General features: G+C 43.9%; 2 protein-coding genes across 3 annotated transcripts; both read right to left on the bottom strand.

The window, feature by feature from the left end:
• Positions 1-56: 56 nt before the first annotated feature.
• On the bottom strand, positions 57-3,616 carry camlg (calcium modulating ligand). Its single transcript, XM_088278792.1, has 4 exons — positions 3,126-3,616; positions 2,071-2,504; positions 1,924-1,989; positions 57-1,503 (listed from the first exon to the last, which is right to left on the bottom strand). Exons 1-4 carry the CDS (start codon positions 3,286-3,288, stop codon positions 1,270-1,272), a joined length of 897 nt encoding a protein of 298 aa, XP_088134918.1. The 5' UTR covers positions 3,289-3,616; the 3' UTR covers positions 57-1,269.
• Positions 3,617-3,926: 310 nt separating this feature from the next.
• sec24a (SEC24 homolog A, COPII coat complex component) lies at positions 3,927-21,324 on the bottom strand. 2 transcript variants are annotated; one of them, XM_088280105.1, is made up of 24 exons: positions 20,876-21,324; positions 16,702-17,262; positions 15,766-15,918; positions 15,601-15,672; positions 14,707-14,751; positions 14,461-14,627; positions 13,727-13,914; positions 13,369-13,471; positions 12,222-12,348; positions 11,753-11,862; positions 11,552-11,664; positions 11,346-11,464; positions 10,922-10,977; positions 9,897-10,103; positions 9,691-9,814; positions 9,382-9,540; positions 8,853-9,026; positions 8,561-8,671; positions 7,550-7,725; positions 6,879-7,016; positions 6,648-6,752; positions 5,507-5,599; positions 5,323-5,426; positions 3,927-4,823 (listed from the first exon to the last, which is right to left on the bottom strand). In XM_088280105.1, the coding sequence occupies exons 1-24, from the start codon at positions 20,928-20,930 to the stop codon at positions 4,709-4,711; spliced, it is 3,375 nt and encodes a 1,124-aa protein (XP_088136231.1). In that variant the 5' UTR covers positions 20,931-21,324; the 3' UTR covers positions 3,927-4,708. The 2 variants fall into 2 exon arrangements, with proteins under 2 accessions (XP_088136231.1, XP_088136232.1); XM_088280106.1 differs by lacking the exon at positions 15,601-15,672 and having other exon boundaries at positions 20,876-21,323.
• Between the last annotated feature and the right edge of the window lie 362 nt (positions 21,325-21,686).

The raw sequence follows: 21,686 nt of genomic DNA, 5'->3' as shown, positions 1-21,686 counted from the left end.
ATAAGTATGATATATTAAAATGTTGAAAATCAAAAACTAAAAGAAGACAAGTGGTATTCATTTGGCTTAACAATTTTAATGCTTGTACCATGTCTACACTAAATTAGTTCATGTTTATTATGCATTATGTATTTTCAAGGGCAAAATGCAGTCCACATAACAGCTCAAGTAAACTCATCTCGTCTCCAGATAAAACATGCATGTCATTAACATGTGAAAAATCATCACAATAATAAATTAACGCGCAGGATATTAAAAAGAGAGGCATTGGCGAGTATATAGAAAACACTTAAGGCAGAAGCGTGACACAAAAAGCATACGCTGGCACCTTGACTTACGAGTTTAATTCCTCCCGAGACCACGCTCATAACTCAATTTAGACCATTGAAATTAATAGAAAAGCCATTACAATGGTTTTCTACAAAAAACAGTGGTTGTTCACATATCGATGAATCAGTGGGTGGCAAAGTGCAAACTATAATCCAATCCAGTCCCTGCCCAAAAATGCCACATTTTTTTTTATTATGGATTTTTTTAATGAAGAAAAATAGCACTGACTTTATTGCATAAATAAACCAAAGAATCATAGATAAATGAACTGCGGAATTACTGTAAACACTGCCTTTAAGGGGCATTACTTAGTGTGTGACATCAAGAGCTGCAGTTGCATTGACTGGTTATTTTAGCGTGAGCACAGCTGTGATCTATGGCCAACAGCAGCTCCTGGTGAGTGTTTATTTTGTTCGCCTAAAAGCATATTTGTCGTTTTTAACTCATGGTTACAATAACACAAACAAAATAAATAGATACTTGCGAAGATAGTTTCTTTCCCCAAAGCTTTCAAAAATAACATTGGCAGCTTCACTATTAGGCTAAAGATTTTGTCTTAAGTGTTTGACTGTTTGTCCTGTTTAATCAAGTGCACCGACGACTGTGGCTCTCCCTGCCCACATACGGTACCGTAACTACTCCATTTCTTTCGAGCCTCTGGGTATTCTGAGCACGCTCGTGATGCAAAATCTGTCTCGCAAAATTGACCAAGTGACGGCTCGCAACTGCAAAAACGTATGAGCTGGGGCGCTCGCAAGTCAAGGAACAAATGCATTCCCACTAAAACAACAAGTACGTTCCCCTCACAATCCTCATCAATTATGTCCATCCAGTTTACTGCGTTGGAAAGCTCTCACTTGTACCATGAAGGAAGAGAGACACAAACACGCCTTGCTGCCTAGACAGGCGGCGGGGAAAGCGGGAGAGGGTTCAGGTCGGTCACTGTGGCGTCTCCGTCAGGGAGGGAGTTCCCCCGCCCGGCTCGCTGGCCTCGGAGCCGACGAGCAGCAGGACTTGATGCGAGAGGATGAAGGTAAAAAAGTAGGCACAGAGGTCGGCGAAGACGTCGCCCATGCGCCGGTATGCGTCCATGGAGCGGTTGATGACCTCGCCGGGGATGCCTGATAGCAGCAGGGCCGCGGTCAGCACTGTGGTCTGTGCCTTCTTCTCTACCTGGAACCACGGCGGTCAAAAGTGTTTGAGACAATGTTACAAAAAAAATACATGTGCTTGCCCCAACTGGGCTAAACACTATATTCTGATCAATATTGTTCTGTCGAATAATCTAATTGTTTTCAGCCATCTCAGGAAGCTGATAGTTGCTATCGTATCGACTTAAATAAACATCAAAGTGCCATCAGATGCGAACGTCATGTGACCAAATTATTTTAAGTGTATTTTTTTTTTTCTGCCTGACTAACACTCCAAATATCAAAAAAGAACATAAACTAAACCAAAGCATTTTGGAAAAAATAAAGATAATAATGAACAAACCCGCTCTGAAGACTAATTAAAAGAAACTTAAAAGTCAAAACTAAATAAAAACTATAATCACATTTTTTTTTCAGTTTAATATTGAGTATGCAAACTCACCTTAGGAAAGTATTTGGACAAACCCATAAAGGCCAGTTCCAGTGTCAGAAATGGAGCAAATATCGACTAAAGTCACAAAAAAGGACAAAGAAAGCGTCACATCACTGCTAAAATGTCTCAAAATAAATGCTAAATGTGACAACTCACCAGATACTTGCAGACAAACACTCTGACAAAAATGGCGAGGAGGACGCTGCAAACCAGCCTGAAGACAGTAAAGGGGTCAAACTCCTCGCCATCTGCTTCACTGTCCTGCGCCGGCTTCTCATTGGCCAGCTGGCCCCTCAGCTTCATGGCGTCGTCAAACCGGGAAAGGTAACGCTGCAGGCCGCTGGGGTCGTCTCCCGCCACCAGCTCTGCCTTGGGCCTCTGCCGGACGCCTCGGAGGTGGCTATCCGTCGTCACTGCTGCGTCGTCTGGCAGTGGTGAGTCTCTCCTCTCCGGGGTGGCACCGCGGGACAGGCTAACTGCCTCAGGCAGGAAGGGGGACGGTCTCGGGGAGGGTTGGGAGGAAGACCACGCCTCTGTCCGGTCAAGGTCAAGGTGGAAACGGGGTTCTGGTGGCCACCATGGTGACCCTCCTGGATATTGATGACAACCAACACACTTTGAAATTTAACATATCACGCCTTCTGTGAGTAGTTTGCATGTTCTCCCCGGGCCTGCGTGGGTTTTCTCCAGGTACTCCGGTTTCCTCTCACATTCCAAGGACTTGCATGGTAGCTGGATGGAACACTAAATTGGACCTAGGTGTGATTGTCAGGGTGCGTGGTTGTTCATCTTGATGTGCCCTGCGATTGGCTGGCAACCAGTCGAGGGTGTCTACTGTCCGTAAGCAGCTGGGATAGGCTCCAGCACACCCCAGACTCTTGTGAGCTTGTGAGAAGGGGCTCGGATAATGGATTCGATAGATAGATATGAATAACAAAAAAAGGTCGAACATTCGGGTTCTTTGTGTGTGACATCATTACATACTAAAAAATGCTTGTCACGACCCGCAGACTAGTCTTTCAAAAACAATAGTACACGCCCAGTTGTATGGGTCGTTAATTTTAATGTCGTCTTTGATCGAAAGTGATATCATAAAGGACTGCGTTATGTTGTTGTGACGTCACAACGGCGTCGCCCAATAGGTGGCGGCAGATCCAGCTACAGCTAAAGCTAAAGCTAGTGTTCCAAATGTAAAGTGTAAAACAACGTACCGTCATTGTCAGCCTCGTTCTTGGCGTAGCCTACAATTCTGTTCATTCTGTCCTCGGAATTCATGAGCAGCTTCCTCCTACGGATCTCCGCTCGCCTCTGCGCCGCCGACAGCGCCGAGCCCGCTGTCGTCGTTTTATCGTCGGCGGCCTCTGCTGGCTCCATGTTTTTAAGACAAGAACCCCGCGTCAGCCAAGACGAAATAAAAATAGAAAAATAAAGTCGCTAAATGTGTGGCGATAATTCGGTGGAGTGGACACGGCCAGACGGCTGAATAATAACACCCTCAACACGGAATGGACCGCGCAGATGTCGCGCGGTGATGACGTTGCTAACAGAGCACACAAAGGGACCTGTGTCAGTATTAACACATTAAATGTATTATTAGTGCTTCTACGGCGCCCGACTGGTCAGCACGATGGCCTCACAGTGCAGATTCCGGCTCCGGTCTTCCAGTGTGGAGTTTGCATGTTCTCCCCGTGCCTACGTGGTTTCCTCCCAAATTCCAAAAACGCGCATGATAGGTTGATTGAATACTAAATTATCCCTGGGCGTGATTTTGAGCGCGGATGGTTGTATGGTCTTTGTGTGCCCTGCGATGCAGGCAACCAGTTGAGGGTGTACCCCGCCTACTGCCTGAAGATAACTGGGATTGGCTCCAGCACCCCCGTGACCCTAGCGAGAAGAAGCGGCTCAGATAATGGATGGATGGAAATGACCAAATGACTCTGTGGGGGGAAAAAGTGACTAATTTGGTCCACGTTTTTCAGACTGTTAACACGACTTCCCAAAAAAACACAACATTTAAAAAGTCCCAAACATTTTATTTCATTGACAGTTCACCTAGACGGTCATACTAAAATGTTATTAGCATCTCTCCACCATTGAAATTATGCAGTATTTTCAATAAACAAGTATCAATAAGCATGATTAAAATATCACAATGGCTTTTTCGGTTGTGTCTCATGTTAACAAAAAGAAATCCTGTACTCTATTATATTAAAATATTTTATATATAGTCTGTGTTTCAACAGGAGGCTTGGTAGTAAAAGTAGAGTTCCCGTTCAAGGCAATCATTGAATTTTAATCACATTGGGAGGCTCATAAATTAAACAGAGGACAGGGAGCAAAAAAAAAAAAAAAAAGGAGAACAAAAAAAGTGATTGTGACAACATTCATGTGGGCGCCTGATGCTTTCTTTCCTTTTTCTGACATTTGTTCGGCGTGACCATAGAAAGACGGAAATCGTCCAAAAACAAAAACAAGCGATGGCTGTTGAAAATACTTCCGATAACAGTCAGACACCTTGGTTAGCACGCACGCACGCACAAACAAACTTGCATACATATGATATATTCGAGGAAAGGGGTCTGTGCTTTTGCCATCAACCAGCTCACATCTGAGCCATACCTCAACTTTGGACATTATTGTTCTATGAGAATAAACACTGATTCTTTCCATCTTTTACATACATACAGTAATATATATATATATATATATATATATATATATATTTTTTTTTACCACCTCTGAGGCTAAATTGAAAGTGTCCTTCACGCACTTCCGCTCTTTCAACACAAACAGATCATTTGGAGATCTGCTGCTGCAGGTGGAGCAGGAACTCATAGTAGGATAGCGCAGACTCCGTGCGGTCCTCGATCATGTTCTGCATCAACGCCACTTTCATCTGGCTCTCGTCCCTGCGACAAAAGGGAAAACACAAAAGGCAAATAAGCAAGATGACAACGGGAAGTTTGATGGGTAGAGGTCCGTCAGTAAGGCAGTTGACGCCGGACAAAGCATGGTGGTAAACTTCTCAAGATAATGCAGAGAAGCCAGGAACACTTTTTGGTAACAGACGACTGGTCAACATAAGGTTGCGCTGAATAGGTTTTGAAAAATAAAATTCTGCTATAACCACATGAATAGAAGACAAACAAGGATGACAAATGGTTAAAAACTCTTGCTTTCAATAGACACGGCTATGGCCAGGCGGAATGACGTTCCGCCCCTCATTTAATCCTAGTTGGTTGGCCCCAAGAAGGTGACAAAAACTATGAAAATTCACCAATGTCAAACCATGAGTATGCAGGCTTCCACAGTACTACACTTAGAGGATAGGGGCCCATTTTTGCTCTTCAGGTCAGAGATTTAATAAAAGGTACAGTGCGAAAACCAAATTATAAATTTCCTACCCACCTGATGATGTGCAGCGAGGGGAAAAAGGGCCGCTGGTCCCTCAGCCAGCCCACAAATGCTCTGATCCTCTGCGACTCGGCAGTGTCCAGCTCTGGTAGTATATACTAGCGCAGCGTTGTTAGCAATAGCAATGTTAGCATTCGGGTCACAGATTGGAAGAAAAAAAAATTAAATTAAATCTTACCAGGTTTTCAGGCACGGCGGCGTAGCTGGGGACACCCAGGACTTGAGTGAGGAAGTTGGGGTTGCAGTTGCGTCCGATCCACAAGTACATGATCTGGACGGAGATGGTAACATGTTGAACTAAAATTACACTTGCGCCAATGCCCCCCCCCCCCTTTTTTTCCCAGGTACACATTCAAAATAAGGAGACAAAATGTGTCAGAGATGAAAAGAATTTCCCCTTCTTGTCTAATTATCCCAGCATCCTTCATGGTGTGTTTAAAATGAGAAGACAATTAGCTATTTTCACATGACTGTAATTCATTTTCGGTTGGTGTTTAAAATCACACCGGTCATATTTATTTTAATATGCATTTTTTTTTTTATACCAGACTTTGTGTTTCTGTTTAAATTTGTTTTTATTTTACCCATGAGGCTATTTTGACTATCTTTAATGTATTCTTATTTGCTGGCTCTATATTTACATGACAAATTTGTTTCAGTTTGAGAGATATTTTGTGGAAGCTTTCGTTATGTGTTTAAAATGACAAACTATATTTAAATGAATTAATACTTCTTTTCCTACTGGCTATTGAAACAGTAAACTAAGACAGGCTATAATGACATGACACATTTATTGTTTATATTGGAAGCTTTTACGGCAGCATTTCATCAAGTGTTCAAAATAATTAGAATGGTAGCAGTTGTATATTTAAAAATAAATGACAAATTTGAAGTTATTTTTCCAGCAGCCTTCATTGGGTGTTTAAAATAATAGTTGATAGTATAAATAAATAATAATAGTTAAAATATATTTACGTGACTGAAATATTTTTTTTGCATATAACCATTCGTTGTCTGTATTTAAATGTTTCTTTTGGCTATTTTTGTGACGGACCTTTTGTTGGTTGCAAATAGGATCTGTCCTATTTGGCTTTACTCATGAGACTTTCATTTAGGATTCTCATTGCTATTTGTACGGCAAATTTGGCAACGCGCATGTGGAAATATTTACATGGTCATAAATGAGTCAACCCAATAATATGGGACAAATTTAAAATACAATATATTAATGTGACCTTAATTCATGTTTTCTGTCGGCTTTTCTCGGTCAATATGAATTTAATTGTGACTTTTTTTTGTGTGAACATGTCAATGCGCACCGTTCCAGCATCCATGAGGAAGGCTCCCTCTCTGCTCAGCTTTTCCACGGAGAGCTGCAGCACTCTCGGTTGAGGGATGGTCTGCTCGTTGACGTTCAAGGCGCCCTGGGAAGGAAGGAACGCAACACAGCTATTATTTACAGCCGGACTACACCGCCGGGGAACAAATGGATTTCATCCAGCGACATTTTACATGGTGTCGTATGTGGTTGTAATCTTGTACGTTCTCACCTCATCGGTCAGATCGTCGACGCGGTACAACGCGGGGTGGATCATCAGCATGGCGTAGGCCAGCGGCTGGTACTTGAGCTGACACATGGAGGCCACGCGGTCGTCCAGTCTGGTGCTGGTTCCCGTCCTGAATGCTTTCTAGAAGGCGTGAACAAATATACGGAGGTGGATAAACATTTGAGACCGATGCTATAGGCTTGAAACTGCTGCTCTTGTTATGTTTTAGGACCTTTTCAGCTTGTTTGTGGCCACGGAGAGACATAGTTTGACATTTTTAAGCTGTTATGTTATTGTTTTTACTCTTTACGTGTGTTTTAGTAACATCAGTTTTCTACATACTGGACTACAAAACACATCCGATTAAAAGCAGCAAAAGCAAAATGCAGCCATAGAAACCTACATGAGCCACTTCGGACTAATAGCCACAGGTCTCCATGTTATTAAATGGGCTATTATCTACATCACTGGTTGAGGCTTTTTACCCCCCAATTTTCAATTGGTCCAAAGTGGCCATGATAAATTCAATAGGTACATCGAGAAATAAATACTACTGACTTGTTCTAAGTGCAACTATTGCAATTGGGTAAAAAATGTCCACCCTTAGGAAGATTCACATTGACATGGCTGAGATGATTGAAAAACAGCAAGTGAGTGTTGTGATGGCAGCAGACCTGCTTGAGCAGTGCGAGGATGTACAGCGGGAAAAGTCTGAGGCAGGCCGGTGCGAGCAGGCCGGGTTGCTGGATGGTCAGCACCGACTGTCGGTACGACGACAGGGAGTCGATGGCGGCGTTGGTCATGGCGTCCCTGGCATCGCTCAGGCTGGCCGTCACAGAGCGGTCCACGGCTGAAAGGAGATGACGCCTTTATACATGTCAGCAAAACAACAAATGAGCAATTCTCAAAAGAGCCATGGCTCTGGAGGCGCAATATCTTCTTTTAAATAAATTTATTTTGATTGCAGTGATCACACTTTGTGGCAATTGCAACATTGCCCAAACTGTTCTAGAGCACAGTGACACAAAGCACCACACAATTGGCATCCACTTCAATAAAAGCTTCCGAGATCAACTATCTTTATGCCTAACACATGTTTTGTGTTAATTGTATTTCTTTGTTTCTTGTTTTGGTTGTTTCATTATTAGTATGCTGTGCAGTGGATGTTGGGTGATGGTTTTGGAAAACCGGGACTGCAAGTAGTGTGGTGACTAATGACATCCCTCCCCGGCATTGTGCCATCAGCTACAGTTAAAGTTAATGAGTCTGACTCACAGCAGGTTGAGTTGTCACAAAAGCTGCCCTCGAACCTGAGGGGCAGCCAATGGCATGTGACTAACCCTTGGTGTAAATTTCTGTCAAAAAATTATTTTCCAATTGAGCTGAAGCAATACAGATTTCAGTGCCCTGTATATGGCACATTTGTTGCCATTTGAAATCCAAGTAAGTTTCTTCTCATATGCTAGAATGGTTGGTACACACAAAAAAAACTATCCAACAAAAAAACCTAAAGCACCACTTGTTGCTTTGGCAGATACAACCACCTTGAAATCTCATGGAAGGACCCATTTTCTACCCTCCAAAAACAAAAAACAAACAGAGAGAAAAAAAAAAGAATGACTAAGATTTTGAACCAAGAGCCAGCAAAAATGTTGCAACAGTCCTGACAGATGCTCGATCCTCACCCATGCACGCCAGCAGGCCGGCCATGGCTTGAACGTCGGCACCGGCAAAGATATCCGACAGCGAGTGGACCACCGGGAGGCACAAGGTGTGCACGCGGATCCGCCGCTCTCCTGTTAAAAGCAGAAACACATTATAACCGCAGTTTCTCACCCACTGTGCTACAAATGAGCCAATTTCACTTACGATGCTCTCCATTAATTATTGGCACATGTGGTGAAGCCAAGTTAGGCCGTGCGTGTGTGTGTGTGTGTGATTGTGCGAGTGTGAGTGTGAGTGTGCTTGCACACGTACCTTTGCTGGAGGTGTAGAGTAGGGCAGCCTGGAAGGAGACCACCTGCATGTCGTCCAGGTTCTCCTCAATGGACATTTGCACGGCAAAGCCGGCGTCCGGGTTGACGTTGGGCAGCGACAGCAGGTCGGTGGAGCGCACAAAGAAGTTGCCGTGGAACGTGTGAATGGACAGACCTGCAGGAAAATACAACCAAAAGTAATGCCCAGGGAGGTCATACGCTTCCTATTAGAGTCCATTTTTTTTTTACCATTTTTGTCTGATAATTAGACAAAAATGGTACATTTTTCCACCTTTATGACTTGCATACAAACGGTTGAGTCTAGTCCACCCATCACATGTGAAATTAAACAAGCAGTTATGTGTACCGTTGTTGCACGTGTACCGTTATTGCATATTAACAATAAAGACAATCCAGTAAGAACTAGTCAGGCAACACATTAAGGATTACTTTATTGTTTGTTCCTAAGAACTGATGACAAGGTGTTGTCAAGACGGTGCGCACGCGTCGTTGGCTTGCATTCGGCATACCTTTGGTGCAGCGTATCCTCATGACAGCCTCAAAGCCGATCTTCCTCGTCAGGTATCGCTTCAGGTCCTTCTGGAAGCGCTCTACCTGGGCGGGGTTATGCTGGTGGTGGTAGGACGGGAAGTAGTAGATGCTCCCGGCAGAGTAGCGCGATATGCAGCCTTAAAGAAAATGTAATGAATTATATTATCATTAAAAGAAACTATTATACATTTGACATACATATTTTAATTACTTTGTTTAAAAAAAAATCTAATGTAACCCTTGACTACAAAAGTTGGCCCTTTAAATAAATTAAAATGCAGACTCACCGAGAGATGCCAAGTCACAGTACCGAGAGCTGAGCAGGAACAGGTCAACGGCCACCTGTTGGCCTGAGCAGTCCAGCGCCAGCTTCTTGTAGAAGTCTGTCGCCGGGGACAAGTGCTGGATGTCCTGAAAGAAACAAACAAGAGAAGGTCTGTGAGGTTGCAGTTGTCATGCCAATTCTGATCTCAAGCCAATGTCAATCAGGCACCTTGGCAGACGCTCTTTGGTTTGGGTCCTCCCTGGACTGGAGCGCCCCGACGCCCAGATTGGGCAACTGAGTCTGGAAGACGGACAAGCGGCCGCCGGTGGGCGACAGCAACTTGAAGGCGGCTTGTAGGGCCGAGCCCAACGCCGACTGAGTCTCCATGGTCTTCTCAAATAACACAGGCAAGCTCTTCAGGAGATCCTGCACCAGCTGCAAGACACATCAACGTCGCTTTAGGCCCGTAAAAGCTTTGAAATGTGTGAGTCCCAACTGTTCCATCTTTCAGTACTTTCTCAAACAAGAAGCTAAATTCACATCAGGTGTTTGATCCCATGAATGGACCGATTCCTGGTTAAGTATAATTGGTATTTCTAAACAATTTTATCCACTTTGTCTTTGAAATTGGTAAACTACTGTAATGACAATCAGCTGCCTGTAGATGGCATAATTGCATTTCTTTGGATTTAACAACGGAATGGCTTTTGAAAGGAAAAGCAAGATTAGGCGGTGAATCTCGGATTGTAAAACAGAAATGCCAACATGCGGGAAGTCAGAAGCGCAAGAAACTAACATTCAAACACTATGAATCTTCGTGATAAAAACGTTTGTATCACAGGAGGTAGGACAAAGTGTGTGAGAAAATATGAAATTTGAATCGCATGTAAAAAAAGGAAATCAATTAGTATCTGAAAATAAATGATATTGCCCTCCAAAGACCTTTGTTAGGCTTGCTTTTATTCTGTAAATTAAATTAATTAGCATTTTCTTTATATACAAGACATATGTAAAATAAGAACTACCCATTTTGCAGTGTTTGCTTACAGGAAGCAGCATTTATTCAAGCAAATGCCCCAATTGACCTGGTCTACCCTTAAGGAGTTGTCATTTAGCAGCTATCAACCATGTTGGCTGTTGCAAAGCCACTAGTCAATCATTTTTAAGCCCTTTGACGGCTGTATGTAAGCATTATGCAATGTGTGAGGATGCATTTTGGAAAAGGCGTTTCCTGATGTTAGCACATTTCTTACCTCTTTGCGCTCGTTGAGGTTGACTAGAAGGCTGTCTGGTGTGGGCAAAAAGATATCTGTGGGGTACACAAGCACAACGTGTCATCCATATCGCGCCCAATTCAGAGGTTGTGGGTTCGATCCCCGATGCTGCGCCATCAGTCGGTGAATGTGAATCAGTGTGAAGTCCTTTGAGTGCCTCAACAGGTGGAAAAGACTGACTATGGTGTTAGCATTATGCTAAACAGACTTTACTAAGCCCAATGCCATTTGCTTGATTCAAATATATAACTTGTAATTCAATCAGGTCTCAAGGCACCCAAGTACTTAATTCGCCAAATAGGTTTTTCAGCTGGTAACAGAGGACACGTGCCAAAAAAGAATCCGCAAAAGAGGCCAAAGAGTGACTATGGAACCGTGCGGTGTACCCAGTGAAGCGTGTTACCTTCGATGTCCGACACGATGAGCATCTGAGGCTGGGAGAGTCCCTCCTGGAGGTTGTAGAAGTGGATGGTGCTGTCGAAGGTGATGAAGCCAATTTTTGTCCGCGAGTCTCCAGGGAGGCTTTGGCGCACACAAACAAGCGGGCTGTCAGTATCAGGCTGTCAGACATGAGGTGAATTGGAAGAAACGGCGGCGGCCTTCACATACGCGTTGATGTTTTCCAGCACCGACTGACAGAAGACCTTCAGGTAGCCAGTCTCCACCGCGTTGTGGGACACGTCTAGGACAAACAGGTACACGGCTGGCTGCGGCGGCCTCAGCTGACGGTGGGCGTAAGGAGGGGGTTGAATCACTTTGGGTTATTAATTTTTATTTTTATTACAACTTGAACCAACAATAGACGCCTACCATGTATTCCGAAGGAGCGATGAACTCGATGGTGGCGTTCTGCACTTCGGGTCGCTTTTGTGGTTCTCCGTAGGATCGACTGACTGGATTATACATGAACTCCTCTGGAACTTCACACATGCAACCAAGGTCATAATCAGAGTAGCAGGCTATAAATCTAATTTAACTTGACTCTAAAAACTTTTATCAAAAATTGCAATAATAAAACTCAAAATAAAGCATGTGGGAGGGGACCATGACACTTTTTTTAATGGTTTATGTCCCTTCGCCACACTCACTTATCGCAAGCGTGTCTAACACATTCCCGCAATAAACGGAAAAGCACCAAGTTTAGAACATTTTGCATAATGTGATCTAGTTGATGCGCTTGAGCTGCTCTTTAAATAGTTATTGAGATGAGTCGCTGGAATGTTTGTCATCCAGCATTTGCACACTGCAAGTAATCGTGTTCTGATGGCGTGCTTCTTACCATCATTGACCCGATAGCACAGGTTGCACTTCCACCTCCTCTGGTCCAGGAAGGACACAAACGGGTTGATATAAGTTCGGCAGGAGCGACACCTGACAATGGTGCTGGACGTCACCACGGGAAGTTGCTGTGAGTAGGAGAAAAAAAAAACATACAAGAAGCCCGAGGGGGGCAAACGTGGTCAAATCGCATGAAGGGAATTATTTGGAACATTTCCTCTGCGGCTTAGCGGAACTATTCTGTGCATGAAGTGAAGCAGAATCAACATGACGGCAGCTCGCTTGTTTGGTGACAAATAAATGCTTCCGGGAGATCAACAAATTGCATCAAACAAGCCAATCGGTCACATAACAAATTCTGTTTCACTGCACTGGTAATGACTTCGACTTCTACTAAGCAAAATGATCTGCCAATGTTTTCCAACCACAGTATTTATACTACCTACACACCTACAGAATTATAGTATGTCATATTTAAGTTGAATTTACTAATAACCAGCAACCAGTGTGCTGTGAGAGATCAACAGGAGCGCTGCGCTACATTATCCAATGTAAATTATATTGAGAAAAAAATAGATCTATTTTCGAATTAAAAAAAAAATGGTTTAATTTGTTCCAACCAAGTACAGTAACATTTACCTTTTCCATGAGATGGCACATAATGAGCCTGTCTAGCCAGTTTTTGTGAATCGCTTTGCTAAGTGGTGTGCCGTGAGATTTCTTTTGATGTGAACTATGTGTCTCGGCTCAATAAAGGTTGGGGGAAGAACTGCCTCGGGCCCACTTCACAAAACGATTATTCGCCTTTCAAGGAGAATGAGCAGCTGCCATGCACTATCTGACATATCTTGTCTGTTTTCTAAGATAAGTCACCAAGATACGCAAACAATGCGTTCTGAGAAGCTTATCATAACGTTAATTGTTTGTAGGTCATTATATATTAGATTTTAATTCCAAAGCAAAACTTTTTTTTCCCACCAAGGCCACTCGAAGCTACGTCTACGCCAACCACGGTACGACAACCGGGGTTCTCGTGAAGTGAACTATCCGACATTGACACTCACAAAGTGGCCCCTAAAAGCAGTGCCGCACTGTCAAGCCGATCATTTAACAAAAAAAAAAGACCACCTCCAGGGTTCGTCGCTCACCGAGAGGTCTTTGAAGGGGTGCAGCAGGAGGCCCAGCGGCATTTTGGCTTTATTGAGCAAAGACTGCGTCTGAGGGATACTGGTCAACGTGCAGCGAAAGACCCTGGTGACACACACAAACAACAGAGTCACAGACGTCATACATCACACCATCCTGATGCCATCAAAAGATTTGATTGCGGGATGCCACGTCGCTGAGCAATCTCTCTGTTTGACAGGCTGATCTGCACCTGATACAACAATTTGGCAGTATATCCATAAAAAAAACTTCATAATTTGAGATAGGGTGCTTGTATTACTTAACACCAGCTTGTGGAGGTATACCCAATTGAACTGAAGCGCGTGCAAGTGTCCTTACTCAGGGTTGCAGTTGATCTTCTGCAGGTCTTGGGGCAGGCATGGGGTGGGGGCAGGAACCGGGCCCGGGGGCAGAAGGTTGCGCTCCTGGAGCAGGTTGACCACCCGCAAGCTCTCGGGGGTGCTGGACTGCAGACTCATGGCTGCCAGGGACGGGCTGAGCTGCGCCGGGCCGGGCCCGCTGAGTGTCTGCCAGGAACAATGACACCATTAATTTGCTGATTGTGTCATTTTGGCTTGTAAAATGACGTTTCACAAAGTGAATGCAATGTTTGTACTCCTGTATTTGGGAAAAGGTTTACTCATGCAAAGCAAGTGCATGACAAGTGGCAGAGCATGTTGTTCCACAAACACACACTCAGGCAATCGTCAACTTGAAAATTTGTGTTTATTCTTGCTCACACTAAGTGCAAAGCAAATGCATGACAGTGTGCTGTTGCACAAACACACAAACATACCCACACTAGGACAGACATACACAAAATCAAACACACACTGACTAAAACTGAAACATACAATGAAACACTCGCACACGCAGACGTACACTGACGCAGAAAGAATGACATGTACACGCACTCTTTCACTCAGATGCACGTGGACACGCACTGAAACAGAAACACTGACCGCCACGCCCACAAACACACACGCAACACTAAGACACACACTGACACAAAAACACTGAGGCACCTCAGAAACAAAGGAGCGGTAAATGAGCATGTGGTCATGGCCTCTCACCTGCTGGTACGGCCGCGGCGCTTGAATGTAAGGCTGCGTGGCGCTCTCAATTGCCGGGTGCGTGGTTGTAGGGCCGCCGTGGGGAGGCGCAGGGTGCTGGTACCCCGGCGGAAGGGCAGGGTAGTGGCCCAAGTGGCGACCTGGCGGGCCATGCTGGGGCGGACCGGCTGGGGAGGGGGAAAAGAGGAAAAAAAAAACAACATGAGACATGCTCGTCTTTTCCTACAAGACAACAAACAGACTTACCCAGTTTGTTGTCCACATGATTGATGCCGACACCACCCACCATTCCTGTTTTGAAAGGGACAGAGATGACATTTGAACTTGTGTGTAAGCTGAAACGTCACCCAGCAGTGATGAGATGGAACAAGACGCCAAGGAAACGGACACAGGACAATTTTTCAGCGGATAGACTTAATGTAGTGTCAAAAGAGAGCATTGACAAGCCCAATTTTTCTCCACAAGAGGTGGCCGGCGGGGCTGGATTCAGTTTTTAAGCCATGTGACTTGTGCATTGCAATGGGAAAATTTTTACTTTGGCAGCCTCAGGCCTTGAAAAGTTCACTTGATTAATATTTTTATTCCTTCCAAGATTTCAGTGCGGTCATTGGTTTTGAGGATCTTACGCCACAGAATAACCCCAAAAGAGAAAACAAACCCGAGTGACGCACTATGCCAAAATATCCTCCTGGACAAGTAAATCAGCAAATCAAGAGTGTGGAGTTCAACCGTTGGTTAGCTAGTTGAGCCCATAGCAGTATGCTAGTATTTTGTTACATTTTGTTCAATGGGGTGATTGAAAGCACACTGAGCACTTGAGAAGGCATTACAATAAAATCTATCAAGCATTCTATCAAGCAATGGTAGGCTTTGTTAAATTAACATCGATATATTGCGTTAACGAAAATAGATGATCAGACAAGGTTCACCTGTCAAGATTGTAATGCATTTTCAATTTATCCTGAAATCCCCCCCCTAAAAAAAAACGATTTTCCCAACTTTGTATGCACAGTGTAGGTTTGTGAATGCAAATAATTGTTGTTCGGCTCGTACTACATGTGTAATGTCACAGACTTCAGATAAGTAATATAAAAAAAAAAGACAAGATATCTAAATGACTCCCGACAGATTTAACCACACCTGGACATTCAACATCAGCCTCCTGGCCGTCGGGCTCAGTGAGGGGCAGAGCGCTGCCGGCCCCACACTGAGCTGGCGTGTCGGGACGGGAAAAAAGAAAAGAGTCACATGATGGAAATTCCTGCTCCATAAAAATGAGATAATGCCACCATGAGACTGTCTTACCATCTGCCCTTGGGGGCGCAGAAGTGGCGTTGGCTAGGGGGGGCGCCGCAGGTTTCATGGTGGGGGGCGGCCCCACGGGAGGGGTCCCATAAGGAGCTCTGCTTGGGTGGTATTGGTGTGAAGCTGCAGGATTCATCGGCGGAGGAGCAGCGGCTAGTGGAATTAGAGGAGATCTTATAGGCAACACGTTTATTAGTCGACCAAGGAATAACTTCTTGAATACGTATGAACTCTTGCTCTCAAATGAATCATCCTAATAATTTAAATGCACCATGTCGTCTTGTCATACACAAACTGCGTGAAAAAGCGTTGCTCAATTCAGTATCTCTCTTATAAAAATCCCGGCCCTGAATAAAAAAATTAAAAAATTTAAATCCCCAAAATTATATGGTGTAATGGAATCCTATGAGTACCTTGCAATCCCAGGATTATTTCATTACTTTGTGACCTGACCAAAAGTAAGAACAACTTTTTCATCAGATACCAGTCAGATGAAAATAATGTGATCACGTGATCAGAAATCAGGACAACTGTTTGTGTCACTCTGCGGCGTTGAACTTCGAACCGATATGGAGTGACCCGAGTGTGTGAGTGTGCTTGTTCAAGGCAAGAGCTGAGGGCAAGGTCCTCCTTCCAACATATCAAGCCTGTAGATACTTTATCTGACGACAGTCACTTCTATTTAAAGTTGCTAATGCATGTGAAAATAAAGCTATTTAAGTGGTATTTATTAAAAAAAAAAAAAAAAAAAAAAAAAAAAAAAGGACACTCTTTAAAATGGGGTGTAATGACTTAAGTTCACTGATCTGATTTTTATTGCATCAATTTTTTGATTGATTTGGTCACAAGAGGGCCCCGTTGGTATATTCCAGATATTTTTTTCCCCATTTGGATTATTTCCTCGACTGATAGTAAAGTGGCTTTTGATGTTCTTACCTGGCTGAACATATCCTTGTTGGGGGTTGGGGGACTGCATGGCGTTAGGGGACATCGAAGGAGAAGGTGCCGAGCTGTAAGGCGTGGGGGGGCTCACGTGGTTGGTCGCCGGGCCCCGGGGTGGCGCGTTAATAGCCGTGGAGGGTCCGGTAGGTGGAAGAGCCGAATTGTACTGCCACCCTGGAGCCATGAGGGGCTGCTGTTGATGTTGGGTGTTCGGGTAATAGCCGCTAAAAGATGCAGCGGGTGGAGGTGGGGTGCCCTGTGCGGGGGGCAGCCGGGGACCGGGACTGGCAGACTGAGGAGGGGTGCGGGACACGGGGCCGCTCAGAGAGGGTCTTATGAGGTGAGGCTGGCCGGGCGGGGCTGCATAGGACGTGGGCGGCGGGCCTGGTTGGTAGGAGCTAATTGGGGGGATGTGCTGGTATGGCCCGGAGGGATAGAGTCCAGGGCCAGGGGGGGCTGGAGCCTTGCTCTGCAATGGATTGTAGCCGGGTTGGTGTGCCATGCCGTAATTGACCGCTGGGAGCTGCTGGACACCAACTGGATTCTGTGAAGGACCTGCAAACCGTTTAACAAGGTTATAAACAATGTAAACCTGTAACAATACACTAAGGAAAGTTAAAACGTCCAAGATTTAAGACAAGCGTGTGTCATTTAACTACGTTTTCCGGTGATAGTCATCTGACCAGAGTGAGCAAAATGTGGGTACCCTTAATGATAGATCTGATCAACTACACCAAGCGGACCTGAGAAGACTAAAAAAAATGGCAAGCACAATTAATAAGCCTGAAACTGGGCACCTTGCTAGCCCATTCAGGTCACCAGTAAGGGAGCATTTCAGCCACCAGGTTGAGAATTGAGCAGTCAACAAGTGTACAAAAATGCTTCAAAAACCACTGAACATGTGAATGCATATTCAACGACACAAGCCTCTGAATGAATTTAAACGACACGCAGTAAACACTAGCACAATCATTAATAAATAAATAAATATCACTGCTAGTTTTGTTAGCCAGTCTATGGCATTTAGTATTGTTAGCATTAAGAGAGTGAACCTCATTTAAATCCACTATTATTTATATAGAACTTTTCATACATAAAACGCAGCTCAGTGCCGTACAATAAAAACAAAAAATTTAGCGCCCGACCCACTCAACATAAACATCCACACACAAGCTTGAACTCACAAACACACAACCTGATATACTGTTTTAAAAAAAAGGCAGGGCGAGGCACAGAGAAACCATATGAGAAAATAGTTGAAGGCCAAGTCATCTGGGTTGGTTAAATGCACAGCATTTAATTCTCTTTTTCTGGTTCCAAGTCAGTCAGTCAACTTCAACAGGCAGTCGAAATAAACCAAACCTAATTGAAGAGATATTTGCAATTTGTACTCGTTTGACTCGTATCTTGATCAACACTTGAGTCGACTCACTCGCACAAGCACTTGAGGCAGTGAGACGCCACTTTTGACAAATTTGTTGATTTTCACTTTGACTTTAGAGTTTAACACACCTTTCCTACTGGTCTTGCCACCAGCATTCGAATAGCGGCGAGAGCAAACAAAAACTCACAAACACGTGGGTTGGTTGCGAGCGCAACATTAAAAGTGAACCGACCTGACTGGCGATGACGAGCGCAGTACCATAGCAATTGAGCTATGAGGTGCCAGCACACCTGTAATCTGGTTCCCTTAATCTTTATCTGCTCTCAGTGGCTCTGTGTGAGTGACTGTTGTACGTTTTGCTGACTCACATCATGATTAAAATATCACAGACGGAACGAGAAGCCTTTTCTTTCGCAGATAAGGCTTCTCAAAAAGCGGAGATTTTTACACCATGCGGCTTATGCAATTTTTTTGTATTTTTATCCGTCTTGAATCACAGGAAAATATGAAAAACACTTTGCATTTATTACAAGAATGTTCATAGTAATTCCAGTGGAACATTTCATTAAATGTTGCGTGTTACCCTCCAATGCATAATGACGCTCACGCCTGTGAAAAAAGATTATGAGGAAAAGCTCTCTCCTTAATGGCCTGAGGATGAATGACCGAGGCTCCGAAGGCACTGTAAACTTTCCTTAAAACGGTTATAGGCCCGAGTTGTTTCGAATACAGAGCCCAAGCTTGCTAAATTAAAATTGCGGGGATGGAGACAAGATGCTGAGAGAACTGGAAAACATTTAAAAATGTGAATTTATTTTATTATTTCCCCTAAATTGTTGTGAATTGAATCGTTACATGTACAAGTTATTCTGCCAGGCCTAAAAAAACAAATTTCCTACTTGGTTTGGACATAAACCTGTGTTTTTAGTGGGAAAAAAAACATGTTCTACTGCTGATTACTACAGAATGCAAGAGCTAGCGGTGGGTGATATAGACAGACATCAATATCATTGTCAATGTGGCTTTCACGATGTGCAATTTACCATCATTGAGTATTTAGACTGCGTCGAAGAGGAAAGACAAATTAGTCTGTCGATGGCCGCAGAGTAGGAGGAAGTGGCGAAAAACTCATTCAGCAAATCAGTGCGCATTGGCGGCAATGGAATGGAATCAGCGGGTAGGATCCAGTCACGTGACTGATTGCTACCTTGCAAATGTTTCATATGTGGAGGAGTGTCCCGTCTCAGCGGGTAAATTAATAGCAAGACGCAAGTTCACGTCCCACATCTGTAAATGATTTGGTGTTGACAAGACTGACGTGGGTCGGAATGACATCGTTAGATGTCGCAAAGGGTCACCATGGAGAGCAAACTCTTCCACTAGGTACCACATAGATGACAAGGAAAGCTTTGCGACGAAGTAAACACGCACACTCAGATAACAGAAGGAAAGATACACGCGCGCACACACTGTACTTTCGGCGGGCAAGTTCTAAAACGTGACAGCCAGGATGTTCGGTAATCACTCCAATCATATATGTAATAACAGCGCTATACGCTGTTAAGGACGTCCTCAAATTACATACCTGAGTTCCAGCATGACGCATGTGGCACAAATCACCTTATATTGAAGATTTTTTTTTTTTTTTACACCATTCTGACTGCTGTAGTAAACACCTTTTATCATTCTGATTGCTCTAGTAGTTGGCAGTGGTACAACAGTACTTACTGCAGCTCAAAATGTGATATCATCTTTCGTTATGGAAATCGGCTGGCACTTGGTACAAAAATGACTATTTACTTGAAGTCATGCATCTGTGTTCATTGTTACATGCAAGCGACATATAGTGACAGGCAGAACATGTAAATGCTCATAATCTCAAGTAAATGCTCTTAAACTCAATGACAGAAAGTATCACGAACTTGTGCAGCACCTATTGCTGCTCATGCAACAAAATGATCGCTTTAGCTCTACTAAACAGCAATACATTTAATACCAATTTGTACGTAAATTGAGGTGAAATCATTTTTGGAAGATTTATCTTTTTTTATCTTTTTTGTCATTAACGATTTTGTAACGTAACCCATGTTCACAGGCTCATTTGGTTAAAAAGCATTTATTACACAGGTTGAAGTCACAAAGAAAACTGCAGAATAAACGTGGAGAGAAAAATATGAATCAAATATTTAAAAATGGTTGTGAGAAGCACACACCACTAAAATGAGTAACCAACAGGAGATTCGTGAAAAAAAAGTTACAAGTTTGTTAATCTGGATCAAGTCCAATGTGCCACATTGACAGGGAGAAGTTGAGCAAAAATAAAAAAATCGCGAAAGTACGAAAGCTACGGCAATTAAATCGTAATAATCGAATTTTCGGGATGACAAGGATATTGAGCCCCAGGAAAAATATTCTTGAAGCTTGAGCGCACATGACGAGGTTGTTCATTAAATAAAAAGGGGGTTGTTAAGCAAAAGGGCCGCCAGTGAATCGCTCAAGATGACAGAAGGCTCATTTCCAACCAAGTTCAACACTCGGACCCGAGCTTCTTTGACCACGTATCAGTTAAACCCCAGATGACAACGTCACACACGAGCGTTTATTTAGAAAGTAGCGCTAACTTTAAGCAAGTTGCCTCGACGGTCTTGAACTTACCACAGCGTTTTTTTTTTCTTTTTTAAAGGCGAGTCAGTGAGCTAACCGTTAGCAAGCGTTCACAGCCAAACAAGTAACCGCAGCTTCATGGTTTTTCGTTAAGTGTGACATTTCGCCTTTATACTTTACCGTTGGCGTACGGCTGTCCTGTCCCGTTCTGGGCGTTGAAGCCCGCCGTTGACATCTTAAAAGCAGACACCGGGTTCCGATTCGGAGCGGTTAGCTTTGGGTGAGCGATTAGCCTCTTCTTCTTCTTTTAGTGAACTAGATGTGGAACAACTGACAGGGTTAATGAGCAAATGTCCACGTCTCGGCGGCCTGGGTTTTACTTCGAAATGTGACTGACTAGCAGGCTGGCTCGATCACAAGGCCATGGCTGCGGGACGAAAAGCCCCCGTCGTAAGTGACACAACTGCGGAGTGCCCGGCGGATAGCAAGGCCTCGTCGAGCGTAATCGTGAACAAACCGGAAATTAGGATCACCCAAGAAGGATCAACGTCGAAATTGTCGGGCATGCGCAGTGTGTACACGTGGCATTTCCTCCCGTGCTCTCCATTTTGCACTCTACGAGAAACAAGCGGCACTGGTGGAGGTCAGCTTGTCTTTAAATCCAAATGTGCTTTGTAAATACGTTTGGTTTGTTTGTAGGAGCGGTAAAATGGGCTCGAACAGAGGTTTCTTAAAGTCATTACTACAGGGGGAAGTTAAATAAAAAGAGGAGAAAGTCACATAAAACGAGAATCAGTGCTGACCTGAACATGGTGCAGGCAGTGGTTCCCAGAGAGTTGGCTTCCGCATTTTGTGTCCGCGCTGCCTCAAATGTGAGCTTGGATCTTGTAACTTGCAGCTAAAAAAAATCATCATTGATTATAATGTTGATTTTTTTAATTTTTCAATTCACATTTCCATACATGTTAACCATTACCCGATTGGTGCCATG

Source organism: Idiotropiscis lumnitzeri, chromosome 17 (assembly GCF_059441095.1).
Source record: "Idiotropiscis lumnitzeri isolate Australia: NSW breed Sydney's pygmy pipehorse chromosome 17, RoL_Ilum_1.0, whole genome shotgun sequence".
NCBI lineage: Eukaryota > Metazoa > Chordata > Actinopteri > Syngnathiformes > Syngnathidae > Idiotropiscis > Idiotropiscis lumnitzeri.
This window is presented reverse-complemented; position numbering and strand designations above follow the sequence as displayed.

What these genes read in the sequence shown, in the direction of transcription:
- sec24a (XM_088280105.1), bottom strand. Translation starts at nt 20,930, where the DNA reads ATGTCAACGGCGGGCTTCAACGCCCAGAACGGGACAGGACAGCCGTAC. An exon ending in ACCTCAACGAGCGCAAAGAG is followed by an intron (nt 10,104 to 10,921) that starts GTAAGAAATGTG and finishes TGTGTCTTGCAG; the next exon opens with CTGGTGCAGGATCTCCTGAA. An exon ending in CGGCCTGCTGGCGTGCATGG is followed by an intron (nt 7,726 to 8,560) that starts GTGAGGATCGAG and finishes ATCTCCTTTCAG; the next exon opens with CCGTGGACCGCTCTGTGACG.
- camlg (XM_088278792.1), bottom strand. Translation starts at nt 3,288, where the DNA reads ATGGAGCCAGCAGAGGCCGCCGACGATAAAACGACGACAGCGGGCTCG. An exon ending in GAACGAGGCTGACAATGACG is followed by an intron (nt 2,505 to 3,125) that starts GTACGTTGTTTT and finishes ATCAATATCCAG; the next exon opens with GAGGGTCACCATGGTGGCCA. An exon ending in TGTCCAAATACTTTCCTAAG is followed by an intron (nt 1,504 to 1,923) that starts GTGAGTTTGCAT and finishes CCGTGGTTCCAG; the next exon opens with GTAGAGAAGAAGGCACAGAC.